This window comes from Meleagris gallopavo, chromosome 22, assembly GCF_000146605.3.
Source record: "Meleagris gallopavo isolate NT-WF06-2002-E0010 breed Aviagen turkey brand Nicholas breeding stock chromosome 22, Turkey_5.1, whole genome shotgun sequence".
NCBI lineage: Eukaryota > Metazoa > Chordata > Aves > Galliformes > Phasianidae > Meleagris > Meleagris gallopavo.
Window position 1 is genome coordinate 3,086,335 of NC_015032.2, and position 13,438 is coordinate 3,099,772.

General features: G+C 52.1%; 2 protein-coding genes across 8 annotated transcripts; one reads left to right on the top strand and one right to left on the bottom strand.

The window, feature by feature from the left end:
- Positions 1-1,717: 1,717 nt before the first annotated feature.
- TP53TG5 (TP53 target 5) lies at positions 1,718-7,863 on the top strand. 7 transcript variants are annotated; one of them, XR_004161841.1, is made up of 7 exons: positions 1,733-1,844; positions 2,133-2,198; positions 2,281-2,417; positions 2,663-4,483; positions 4,682-4,829; positions 6,893-7,129; positions 7,195-7,863. XR_004161841.1 is itself a non-coding variant. In XM_019622160.2 (5 exons), the coding sequence occupies exons 1-4, from the start codon at positions 1,821-1,823 to the stop codon at positions 2,940-2,942; spliced, it is 507 nt and encodes a 168-aa protein (XP_019477705.1). In that variant the 5' UTR covers positions 1,719-1,820; the 3' UTR covers positions 2,943-2,951; positions 3,031-3,134. The 7 variants fall into 7 exon arrangements, 4 of the variants coding, with proteins under 4 accessions (XP_031412380.1, XP_019477705.1, XP_019477704.1 ...); XR_002121089.2 differs by having other exon boundaries at positions 2,663-3,947; positions 6,893-7,863; XR_002121091.2 differs by having other exon boundaries at positions 1,734-1,844; positions 2,663-3,760; positions 6,893-7,863.
- A 3,352-nt stretch (positions 7,864-11,215) lies between these two features.
- Positions 11,216-13,432, bottom strand: SYS1 (SYS1 golgi trafficking protein). The gene is made up of 3 exons (XM_003211966.3): positions 13,243-13,432; positions 12,694-12,761; positions 11,216-12,074 (listed from the first exon to the last, which is right to left on the bottom strand). Exons 1-3 carry the CDS (start codon positions 13,402-13,404, stop codon positions 11,834-11,836), a joined length of 471 nt encoding a protein of 156 aa, XP_003212014.2. The 5' UTR covers positions 13,405-13,432; the 3' UTR covers positions 11,216-11,833.
- Positions 13,433-13,438: the final 6 nt, after the last annotated feature.

Sequence of the window (13,438 nt, forward strand, 5' to 3'; positions counted from 1 at the left end):
CATCCTGCCCGGCTGGGAGGGGGCTGGGAGCCATGATATCAGCCACCCACAGCCTGACTCATCCCAGCTCTCCGGCACAAGCAGTGCAGCTCAGCAGGGCACTCATTTTATTCCAATTAAACTGATAAGGCCCCACGTAATGATTCTCACTCGTGACCAAATGTGCCTGCTCCCGGCCAAAGGGCAAGAGGGAACACTGAAGGTGATGGAGAGTTCCCACTCGAGGTAGGGAGCTTTGAGAACAAACCTCTGATTGATACCCACAGGGATGGAACATCTCTGCCCAACTTGTGCTGCTGGGGCAGGCCCATGGCATTGTCCTGTGTCACTAGGACTCACCCTAACTACAGTGCCCTGGTCCCCAGGAGGTGTCCCCAGGAGATCCGGGTCACTGGCCCAGGTAGGGAATGACACATCTTCTTTCCGGGACAGAGAACTCAGCTCCTGCCAAAAGTCCCCAGGAGACCCAGCATCAAAGTATGGTCGTCATCAAGAGAAAATGCAACGTGACTTGTTCCTCCTGCTGCTCCCGGTCAGGTTTCTCCCTTCTATTACAGGTTTGCAACAAACAGGAGGTGAGTCAGGGCGTGTGGGGCGGGAGGCGAGGATGGAGCTGGGGAGGGAGCAGCTGCACAGCGAAAGGTGAGCTGGTGTTAGGCAGGTGAATCATTCCGTGGGGAAAATCGATCGTAATCCTCACAAGCAGCGCTGGCAGTGAGGCACAGCTTGGCTCGTTCGGTAAATTGCGGAGCAAAGAGAAAAACAAGGCAAGGCTTTTTTTTCTGAGGCAATAAATTGCAAGGGAGCAGCCTGCGAAGCTGCAGCAGCCGCATTCCCTGGGCTCCTTAAAAGGGAGATTTTAGTCTGGGACAGCAGGGAGAGAGCAAAGCCATAAACACCCTCACAGGAATGTGGCTGCTGAGAAATGAGGCTCCCACAGCACTGGGGGGAGCAGGGCCATGCTCTTGGCCGTGTCCCCAGGTCTGGTGGTCCCCAGGGGGCTCTGACCTAGCACTGTGTCCCTGCATCCCCAGGTCCATGCCATGCAGACATCCTCATGGCAGGCTGGTGGCATGGGATCTGGCAGAGCCACAGGGCAAGGCGTGGCTGCTCGCATCAGTGACTGCCCTGTGCATTTGGGTAGGGGGTTCCCTTTTTACTCTTTTAATCTTTTCGCTCCCGCAGGATCTACAGACTGCCCCTCAGGGATACTTGTTTCTGACATAGCCCAGCACTTTTCTCCCACACCAGCATGTGTTGCATTTCTGTTGAAGCCAGCTGGCAGGGATGGCTGCATGGACGCCCAGATTGGAGCCACTGACATTGAATGGGCTGCCAGAGCTGGGGGAAGGCATGGCTCACCGCGAGCCCTGCAGCACTGGACCTGTCATTCCAATGTCACCACACAGCCTCAGCCCCAGGGAGCCAGGAGACACTTGGCACAGGGCTGGGGGCAGCGTGGAGCTGGGACAGAGGCTAGTGTCCAGAAGGACTGCAGAGAAAGAGCCATCCCAACATGCAGGGTATGACAAGCACACTTTGCCACTATGTTCTTCTCACCCTTAAGCCACTCCATCCCTGTACCCCTATTGAGCTCTCCCTCCATCAAGCTGATCTCCCACTGAGCTGTCTCTCTATTGATCCATCTCTGCCATTACAGGGCTGTCCCCATTCTCTTTGCACAGCTGGGTGCTGGGACTGGAATTCTGGTGTCACAGAACAGTGAGGTCACAGCCCATGACACTGTGGCCACCAGCAGTGCCAAGAACAGCCCCCAGCACCTCTCCCCACAGCTTTGCATTGCCATCTGAGGCCCCAAAATGAAATCAGCTGCACCCCAGGAGGTACAACCCTGTGGCATGGCACTGCACTCCCTGAGCCACCACCACGGGGACATCACAGGGAGGGGACCCTATCAGAGGGGTTGGGGTCTCCATGTGCCTTTGGCAACACCATGAGCTGGGAGAAGGCCCCACTAATTGCCCACCCCTTGCTCAAATTAAGCATCTCTGCTTGGGGTGCTGCGTCTCCAAAGGAGCCCAGGGCATCCCAGTGAGATGATGCTCTCTGGGATGAGCTTGGTGCCACCCTAACTCTATCTGTGACCCATTGCTGTTTTCTCCCCCTCTCAGGCTGGAGACCCCAGGGACAAGCCCTGCCTGCTGTGCACCATGGAGCAGAAAAACCGCGTCTGGAAAGTAAGGGTCCCATGGCATCACCGTGGGGGCTGCGGGGCATGGGATGGGCTCTGAGCCCTACCCCTGCCCTCCTGCCCCACAGACACTGAAATCACTGACACTGCTTCGGCTGCTGAAGAGCACAAACCGCAGGGTGCAGCGGCTGCACGCAGTTGCTGTGCACTGCTGGCGCTCGCTCACAGCACAGGGGCTGCCCGGTGTCACGTCACTGCTCCCCAGGTAGGTGAGGGTGCAGAGCCCATGCCCCAGCCCTGCTGCTCTGCTGGGAAAGGACTACAGCAGGATAGAGCCCAGGGGTGTGAATTTGGGGTGGTGCGGGGAGGGTGCTGGGTTCGGCCTTAATGGAGGTCTGCAGACAGGTGCAGCCCATTGGGTGCGCTGAGCCATGACCCACCCACACCTGGTGCTGGCATACAGCCCCTCTGGGCAGCACAGATGCAGGATGCTTTTTGGTCTGGACTCAGGGAATGTCACCACCTGCCAGAGCTGGAGGAGGCTGTGGACAACGCTGAGACCAGCTCGACCAGCAGCACCACGGATGCACCAATGGAACCAGAGACGAGCCCACCACCAGCAGCTGCGGAAGCCAAGCAGGACTTACTGGGGACCCTTCCCCAGCGCTTCCACATGCCGGCCCCCAAAGTGCTGTGCCGGCCTTCAGCCCAGCGCTGGGTCAAGCCCTGCTGCACCCGATCCTGTGGAGAGAGCCTGGAGCGCACGCTCACCATCCGCTACCCCCGGTGACCACCACCGGTATGAGCACTGCCCTCGCTGAGCGAGGCCATCCCCCTGAGCTCCAGCACAGCTCGTCAGCTGCTGGCTTTGCTTTCAGGGCTGCCTGAGGAGTTGGAGAAGAGCTGCCAGGAGACCTGTGGGGTGATGCACTCGGCCTCCTGCTATAAATAAAGGGGGTGGCCTACGCCTTACCAACACTGACTGTCTACCTCAGAGCTGCTTTTAGTTTGGGTCTCCACTGTGTTTGTAAGGGGTTTCTGCTTGCTTTGGATTCAGCGGATGGAGAATGCTGGAGGTGTCAGAGCAGCCCCTCCCCACGTGCAGGGATAGATATGTGCAGAGAGGTGGAGGTCTCTCCTCCGGACACCCCAGGACAGGCTGTGCTCATCCCCATGGGGCTCAGACACCACCAGCCCCATAATGATGCTGTCAAAGCTCCAGAAACCTCCAGCTCCCATCTGGGCTGGAGTAACCGAAGAGTGACTCATTGGACAAAAGCCAGGATCAGGCTGTAGAGATGCACAGTACCGTGTAATCCCCTTAAGGATATTACAGCAATGGGAGCTGCTGGTGCCAGAATCAACAAAGAACGTTTTTTAGCTGGAGGTGCTAAAGTTGAAGGCTTTGAAGCCACACACACTTCAGGCTTTGTTCAACATGATGCACTAGGTTACCCGGGGGCCTCAAAGCACAGCCTGAGGGTGGCTGCAGCCCCACAGCAATGGCAGCTCTCAGAGCAACACTGGGACAAGCACAGAAAAGCACCAACTGAAGAGCAAGAGCACGAGGAGAGAGCATGAACCCAGAGCAATACTCACACTGCCCAGGTTTCCACTGCTGGAGGGCCCTACTGCACGTTTGGGGTGACACGTGAGAGCTGCAGCCTGGTTTGACGGTGGCTTTCGGCTCTGCACAGAGCAGTGCACACTGCACAGCACACCGGGGCCAGTCCAGCAGATGGCACTCGGATCGCATGGTGTTGGGGCTGCACAGCATGGAGTTGCACAACTAGGGGTTTGTGGAAAGGGACAGGATTGCACAAGGCTAGGAATACTGGGAAGGGCAGGGCTGCACAGCTGAGGATTTGTGGGAAGAAGCAGGGTTACGTGAGTCTGGGAAGCTTAGCAGAGGATGGGGTGTGTGTGGGATACCAGGTGCACCTTAACCCTTGAGACCCCAAATCCCACAGTTTCCCATGCAGCTCCACGTGCCGAGCTGCATTTTCTCAGGCTAGGGGGGCGAGTGCTGGCAAAGGGGTGTAATGGGGTCCGTGGGCACAGGGCGCTTCGATGTGAGGTGCAGGCTGCATGCAGCCATGAGTGCTAGCAAAGGGCTGCAGTGAGAACTGGGCTGCCCATGGGCGCTCATTAGCGGCGGCTCGGCCTCCTTGTTAATTAACCATGGCCAATTCCACTAATTAGCTACGGCCAGAGTTGGCTGCCCTCCTCACAGAGGTGGGCGGGGATCCTGCAGGCCATGGGGGTAGCAGGGCTGGAGTGAGGGTAGTGGCATGGGGCGGCAGCGGGGCACGGCTGCGTTACTTGTGCTGGGTAAGGTCGGGGCTGGGATCTGGGTTGGGATCTGAGTATGAGAGCCAGGTCCAGTCTGGATTCGGGAGATCTGGGCGTGGGGAACATCCTGTGCCCGGGATGTCTGGGTCTGGGGTCCCCTGCCTGTGCCACCCCAGGGAGGAGGTGGGTGCCGCCCCCAGCGGTCCCATGCTCACACCAACCCCTTGATGCCAGCAGGGCACCTGGCCGTGCTGCTGGCATCGGGCACTGCCTGCGCCAACGTGTACCGAAGGGTCTCTGACTGCGTCCTGAAGCTGGGAGAGAGCATGGCCACATACGGGGAGGAGGACAGCATGGAGCTGCAGGGGCTGCGCAGGGTCTGTGGGTGAGTACAGCCGTGTGAACCACTGCTTTCATGTTTATTTGCCTGTCTCCTTGCTAGGCATCAGGCAGATGGGAGCTGGCTATGTCCTGCTCTTTCTTCCCCTTTCTGCACAGAAAAACCAGCTCACGGTGCGCTGCCTTCCTGGGACATGGCAGGATGCTGGGATGTAATGGGAATTGCTCAGTACTGTGTCTCTGAGCATGTGGGTTCTTGGTGTTGGGAACAGCAGGGCACGCAGCACAGTGTGTGCTGTGTCCGGCTACTGAGGGCTGATTCTTCTCTGCTGAAACTTGCAGCTCCAGGGCAGGTAAATGTGTAGGAGGGGGGTTTGAACAGGGACATAAAATAGGAGGGATGGAGGAAGGGATCTTCCCAGTGGGGCAGAGGCTCAGAACCTGGCTTGTCCCAGTCCTGTAAAGTCTGAACTTCTTGCCCCGGTCCTGGTGAAGTGATGACAGTGCATGACAAGCCTGCTGTGACCAGAGGAAAAAGACAATGACGTCCCAGTTTCCTGCCAGGAACTGTTTCTGAATGACTGGCCTTTAACCCCATCCTTTCTCTGCCTTCCCAGAATCATGGTCCTCTCTCTGGGTACATGACTTGGGGGTGGAAGTGGGAGCTGAGAGCATTGCGCCAGCAGTGTGGACATCTCGGTTCCCTAAGGGCTGTGTGACCGCAGCCCAGCAGCTGAGCAGGGGGGGCTGAGTGGGGTGAAACACTGCAATGTGCCATCCCTGACCAAAAGCAGAAGTGGGTTGGGTGCTGCTTTGTGCCACCCTTTACCCAAAGGTGAGAGTCAGGCTAAACCCTCACCTTGCAGCAGGCTTTCTCATTATCTCAGGATATTTATTCTGCCACAGTGACTCTGTTTAATGAACTGGATCACAGCTGGCATTCTGACTTAAGCTTGGTAAGAAAACTAAATAAAGTTATCTCGTCTGCGTGTCTGGAGGAAGGTGCCAACTCCAGCACAGGGCACTTAGACAAAACCAGGCTGTGCTGTTCTGATGCTGGGATCTGGGCTCCGCTGCTGGGCTGGGATGTGAGCCTGGTGGCCCTGGGTGGGAAAGGTGCAGAGCCACTGCTCTTCTATTTGGAGGGAGATCTGGGGAAGGTTGGCAGCAAGCATGGCTTAAAGCCTAATCTATCTTGTGGACAGGTTATCATTCTGAGAGGAACCACAGCTTCAAACCACACTGGTGAACCATTATGAGGTCTTGCTTGCAGGTGCTGGGGAGCTCTGCCAGCCAGTGCTGCCTGTGCCAGCTGGAGGAGTCACCAGGGCTGTGGCTCCAGGGCTGAGCACGGGCCATGGCATTCGCTGAGACTTTCAGGCTCCTGCTGGTTTATTTTGTGGGTTTGCACCTACAAAGCAGAGACCTCACCTGTGAGTTCAGCTGTGCTGGGACACGCTGTCGTGCTGCTGTTCACACAGCAATCTCCTAGGATGTCATCATCTGCTCCCCAGCACAATGCAGCACTGTACAGCAGCCCTTGGTTCTGGCACTGAGTCAAATGCTCTGCTAATCCCAAACACTCTGCAACTGAAATAACCTAAATAAACCTTCACAAAGCAGCACACCAAACCCAAACAGACAGAGATGCCTGCTCCAGTCCTTCCCATGCAAGGCAGGGAGGCACTGCTCCACCTGATGCCTGCTGTCTTCACCTGGGGGCAACTGGAGCTCATCCATTGCTCTGCAGCTGTGGGCAGAGAGCTTATTGGGAACAGCTCAAAAGCAGCTTCTCCAGAGCCAGCTGCTTCTTCAGCAAAGATAAGTAGAAGCTGAGGGGTTGACACAGCACAGGGCTAGTGCTGGAGTGTGCTAGGCCAGCAGGACAGCACCCATCATGCTCTCCATGGAAGTCTTGTTGGGATGCTGAACTTTTAAGCTTTAATGGAGTGCGTGTTTCCTGTTGGGCTGCTCTCTGTGCTGGTCCTGGGGCTGGATAACTCACACAAAATATTGAGGCTGCAGATGTTTGCAGGGCTGGCTGGACTCTGCCTGCTCCTTCATGCTGTGATACAGCAAGGGGATTAATGGTGTGGTTCTCTGCTGCAGGTACTGGGATGAATTTCACGTCTGTGCCCTGACTGCTCTCTGGGAGTGCCAGAAGGAAGCAGCAGCCATCTGGGAGATGCTGAGGAAGGAGTCCCGAAAGATCAAATTCCAAGGCAGCTTGTTTGACCTCTGCAGCCCCAGCGCAGCCCAAAGCTTTGCCTGGCCCTGCATTCCCAATGTGTCAGTTCTTAGCATCCCCCTCATCATCACTTGGCTGAACTTATAGACCTCAGCTCCGTAAGTACCACAGCAAAGGTGCTGGCAGCACACTGGAGCTCCTTTCTGATCATTTTCTTTTCCAGACCTTTGAGGAACACAGGGTGCAGTACCAGCAGACTCTCAGCTCTGTCCCATGTCTGTGAGACTCTGAAGAGTTCAGCAGCATCTCGTGGGTTTCACTGTTTCTCTGTAATTTGGGACATTTGTCCCCTTTGGCCTCAGGGCACAAGCAGAGCTCTGGCTGCCTGCAGGGGATCTGGGGGAAAATGGGAAGTGAGTCATGAATACCAGATTCTTTTTGGACCTTTCCACGGCTCTTGTATGGAAGCCTGTTTGTTCAGCTGCCTGTTTCCACAATGTCAGCTCTCCAGGTTTTTTATTTGGGTGCTGAAAACTTGTGAGGTGCAGGGATGGTGTATGTCCTGCCAAGATCATAGAGGTACTGGTCTTCTTTCTAGGAGGACACACTGAAAACCCCACTAAAGAATAGTCACAGGTGCATGACCTCTTTCCTAACACACATCCAGACTCCTGAGTAATTCCTGTGTTATGTGTAGATCACTTTTCTAAGGAAATGAAAAGGCAAAAAAATCTTTGGGTGGGGGGGAGATGATGTCAAGCAACCATGACAAAACCTTTCTAAGGTAACTCTTTTGCTTTGATGTTTTTCCTAGTAGTACTTGTAAGCAGCCCTGTGGGTGACTGTGTGTAATTTTGTAGTATTAAATTTAAATTTTGTTGCAGAGATTGAAGCTATTTGTCCTGCCTCCTGTTTGTAGTGCAGCCTCTTCTAGCCGCCTTTGCAGCTCAGAGCACCGTTAGTTTTGCAGCTTTGGTACAAGCACAGAAAGTATTTGCAATAGAGAGGTGCTTCCATGCAATTTCTGGGTATGCTAGAAAGACTCTGTTATTGGGAATACAGTGCAGTTGTGTGTGTAAGGATACTAAAAAAGCTCTGCCCTGACTTACTGTGTAGGGGAAGAGGAGCCACAGAGACCCAGTGTGGGGCCAGTGGCTCTCTAAGGGGAAGCACAGTGAGTCTTGCTTGGTCTTTCTACTGCTTTCAGTTCATGCCCCACAAAGTACTGCCACTCCTGAATGGGGAAGGAGCTAGTTTTCATCACGCTCTGTATTAGTGCTTAACAGCTGGATATTGCTGTGAATTTCATGTTCTAATTAAGAGAACCATCTGTTTTTCATCAAATTTGAAATGTCTGTGTTTAACTAACAGGGTATTTCAGTCTGACTTACCTAAATCTGTCACACATCACTCTGGCTATTTTCAGACTGGCCACATGTCAGGGCACTTGCTTTGTTTTTAGGACAGGAACAGTGGTTTGGGGTTTTTTAATGACTGCTCACGTTCCTCTCCTGGCACTCATGCTTTTTCTCTTACTACTCTCTCATTTACCCATTCAGCTCCTGCAGCTGCAGGATAGAATGAATGAATGGAGGCAAATTCCAAGAAATAAGATGGGGAGGAGCAGCTGGTGTTCAGACAGCACTCCAGAGCAAGGTCGAACCCAGGCCTTCAGCAGATGAGTTATTCACGTACTCAGCATCTCTGGCACAATGCCTGACAATACGTAGCAGAGAAATGGCGAGCCAGGGCACTGCAGAGCCTGCACTGAACCGCTACGCTGCTTTGGTTCTCCTCCCTGCTCCAACAACACTGTATGCTATTTCATGCTGTTCTCCCTTCCCCCTGTTGCTTCCTCTTCTGCTTATGGTTCGTAGTGGGGGGAAAGCTAAGCAAGTGGGCATCTGAGGCTGCAGTCTTTTGTATCCAGGTCATGTATATGATCTTTGTTTTGAATAGGGTTTTATACCTCTAGGGAAACAAAGCACAACTCTCAACATTTCCCTTCCTTAGCTTCTCTTTGAATTTGGCAGCTTCTCTTAAAATTTTCAGTTGGGATGGCTTTGGGGAAGGGGAATGTAAAAGTCTGAGCAGAGATCTCCAAGAAGTCATCATTTGCAAAACCATGGTTGCAGATGGCTAGCTGATGCTATTGCTGTCTCTGAGAAGAGCAGGTGTTAGGGAAAATCTTCCCTGGAAGCAAATACTTCAACTCCATTGCACACATGAAAAAAAAGTTTCATTAAGAAACAAAGACCATCTGCCATCACTCAGGTATGGAGCAGCAGAAATTCTTAAAGCCAAAGGTGCTGCTAAGATCTGACAACGTATGCAAGTGAAAACTAGGTCTCATAATATGGCAGTGATGAATTTCAGAAGCTCCCTTCTCAATCTGTGTGTAACTTTTAGCAAAACTTCCCTTATAACTCAGACAACTACAGTAAGTTTCCTTTATTTAAAAAAAAAAAGCACTATTCAGATTTAATTCTCAAAGAGCGCAGACTTAAAAGCCTTTCTATTCCCATAGCATGCTTCGTGCTAATGCAATGCAGTGTGTTGGATGTCCCACAGCCTCAGTATTAAATCCAGGTGCACCAAGGACTCTTCTCATGGCCCTGCTCTACCTAAGGATCTCCAGCCACAAGGCTGTATCAAAACTTCACATCCTCCTGCAAGGGTGGTTGTTGGAGCACTCAAAGCCTATCTTATCATTCAGAAAGTAAGGAAGGAAGTATTCTTTGGTCTGAAGTTTTCATCCTTGTTCTTCCAGGAGAACAAAGATAGCGTCTCTATAATACAATCTCGACAATCCCAGGATCAGCTATCCATTTTCCTTTAAGGAATGGGAGTACTGTGACTTTCCTTCCTCTGCCTGTTCCCAGGGGACTGAGGTGTCCTCCCCTACTGTTTGCTGTTGGTACTGAGAGGGAACAAAATGACTCTGAAAGAGCCTTAAAATACAACCGATACCGAGCTGGAGTCTGGCAGCCCCAAGGCAGAGCGTGCCTTCTGCCCTCTGCTGTGTGCCCAGATCCCAACCATGCACGCACATCTCTTTTCAGAAGGAGATACTGGCACCTACTGGAAGACCGAGTGCTGCTTCATGTCTAGGCTGAACGTGACTGGAAGGAAAGCAAGGATCCTCGAACATGAGAAACCAAAAGGTTTGGAGCAGGGATGAAAAGCCTTGCTGAATGTACAGCAGTTAGAGAGGAAGCAGTAACAAATGAACTTTTTCATCTGAAAGACTGCTTCTATCCATATGATAGCACTAAAATTGAGCTTAAAGGGGTTTTGGTCAGAGGTCTTGGTGAAATCTCAGACTACGAGAAGCTGTGCTTAAGCACATGTAACCTGCAACACTTCCTTCTCCGCAGCAAACTTGCCAGGCATTTAAAACACTTGCATATCAATCTGCCCAAATTCACAGAATATGAAAGTAGGAGTTGAAATACAGTTCCCCCAGTAACAAAAGAGCAACTTCAAAGAATTTATCATCTGCAACTCAAATCATCCCATCAATTCTCAACAAACCAAATTAGCAGGTAATTTGCACAAATTAACATTTACAAACGTTAACGTACAAAATAAAACGACCACAGCCAGATGTGCACAGCAGAAATTCTTCCTCCAGAACTTGCCTTGCACCCTTTCAGGCTCTTGGAACCCAAACGCCCCTCAGCGGCCGCCCCGCAGGATGCAGGTCTGCCTGTGCGGCTGCGGGTCCCGAAGGAACCGCTCGGCCTCCTGGCAGCGACGCAATTTGTGACTGCCTTGTGAGTGGGGTTGTTGGAAGTGCCTCTAAAAGAAAGCACGTCCGATCACTCTGAGAAACAAGCAGCAGTTTCTCACCTGAATAAACATCACCTCAGCCGGATCAGATCTGCTGTGGGCTATTTTTTTTCTTTTCCTCTTTCTCCAAGTCAGAGGTAAGAACCAGGTAAATATGAACAGCTCTTGGTAACCTTTGCAGGCTTACCTGAGACAGCTCCAGCCTAGGACTGAGCTTGTGGAGCCCTGGACTGCTGATACTCCTCCTGAAGTGAGCATTATGTTTGCTGATTTCCCCAGACAGCACTCATAGATGCCTTGATTACAGAGGAGAGGTATGAGATATTTACTGCAGGAACAGGGGGCAGCCTACGAATTATGTTTTTCTCTGTCTGTATCCTCCTCTGTTGCCATGATACAGACATTGGTGGTATTTTTTGAAGTGCTCAGCTTCCCAGGAGAACTGTAACACGTTCACAGCAACATAATACTTTTATTGTTACAAAAGATTTCTTCAGCAAACTGCTGTCTGACATCTCTATGTATTAAACATGGAAAGAGCAAACAACCCCATCTAACATTACAAGGTTTTTAGGGTCCCAGCTGGTGATTCAGGTAAGTACAGCCATATCCTTTCTTACCCCATTCATTCACTTCCTTAACTTTTTTTCCAACCAAAGCACAAACTAGTGTCAGCCCAGATGCAGCAGCTCCCAGCCCCACTGCTCATAGTACCAGCTCCTGCAAAACGAGCTGACTATTGCAGTACTCATACAGGGACCTTTCACATTTATTAAATTCCAGATGCTCCTCCTTGTGAAGTTTTGCTACCTGGCTTTTAACAGTCTCAAGAGTGAAAAGTTTAAGAGCACGCTTGCCATACAGTCATTAAATGCTTAGTGTTAATAAAATAAACATCTTCTCCTCCCCTGTTGTCTGATGATGACAGAGGAGATGCTCACACTCACACAGTCCTTAAAAAAAAAAAGTCTCAACAGACCTGCTGTGCTTCTTCAGTGATGACTTTCAGGCATTAGATGTACTTGTACTGGAAACAATGACGCAATGCAGCATGTTGTTGCCAGAGCAAGTTATACATTGGATTTGGGAGCAGAATTCAGCGGGATTTCCCTAAGTTCTATCCTCATGCAGAGGTACTCCCCAATTGCAGCCATCAGTGCCGTGCATACGATGTGCACCAGCCACCATGTCAGAGTTGAGGGAAAGTGCGAGTTATAAATCCAGCAGCCCAGAAGATGGAAGAAATGAACTGTGACTGTGAAATCCAAGCACTGTTTTCCTCGCCGGATAAAGTACAGCAAGCCCAGAGCACTGCAAATTAAAGACAGGTGAATAAACAAACTGCATCATGCCTATGGAAAAGGGGTTACAGCAAGAGCTAACAAGTTATTGGTGCTGCTAATTCAGTTGTTTCAAAACTTCTCAGTTGTTTTAGGGATAGGTTGTTTCTCACCTTACTCGCAGATGCTGCTGCAAGATTTAAGTGGCTTACAGCATTTTAATTACATGATGGCAGGGAAATGAGCTTTCAGCTTAAAAAGCCTGACTGGCCTTCTATATGATCTCCCCCAAAAATCTTTGCCCAATGGCAGGTGCAAAGTACATTACTGTTTATAGATCAGTTTGCTGAGACTCATTAATTCTAACTTTTGGTAAAATCTCTCACTGAGACAGTGAAGTCAAATGTCTCCAAAGTCACCTTTGGAGTCAGCAGTTCCCACCTGCACTCCTCTCCAGATAAGAGCAGGGAATAACCTGATCTCAGCAGACATGCTCACCAGGCACTGGGCTTCCATGAGATGTTTTGGGAGAGGCAGTAAACTATGCTGAATTCTCTTAAAGTTCAACGTTATGAATGAACAAGCTCAAGACACCAGAACCGTTAGAATGACAGAAGTGCTGTGTGTGCTCCAGCTAGTTGCTGACTTACCAGGTGAGTGCATTGAGGACGAAAGCCATCATGGAGAGCCTCCCAGGCGGAGTCGAGAAGCCTAGAATCTACATAGCATTATTAGTAAGAAATCACAGCACAAATGACAGCCCAGAGCCCAGCCACACCAACTGCCCTGCGTTGGTTACGGTCAGTACAAGGAGCCCCAGCAGTTACAGCAGTCCTTCTAGTGGGTCTGTCTCTCTGCCTGGGAACCTGTACAGAAAGAGCTGCTGGATCCACACTGACAGACCACAAGGTGAAGGGCACGTGTCCAGGGCGGGCTCACAGAATCGTTTGAGTTGGAAGGGATCTTTACAAGCTATTTAGTCCGACTGCCCAGCAATGAGCGGGGAGCAGAGGGGCTGCCTTCAAACAGGGTGCTTCCCATACAGCCAGCTGCCAGCCGGGACACCGGCACAGAGCACGGGCCGGCCTGCCTCAGGGCTGCCGCGCGGCGGGAAGCGCAGACGGACACACTGACACACGGACACACTGACACACGGACACGGCCTGGAGCCCCGCAGGGCCCACCGTCCGCACACTTACCTCATCGCTGAAGATCTGATGGAGGGAAGGCCCGGTGCTGCCGAAGGCGCCGAGGAGGGCGAGCCAGAGCCCGAGCGAGCTGTAGTAAGCGGCCTGCAGCAGCACCATCTGCGCCACGATCAGCGCCGGGTCCCACACGTAGCTGCGGAACTGCGCCGCCATCGCCCGCCCGCCCGGCGCGACGGAAGCGGCCTCG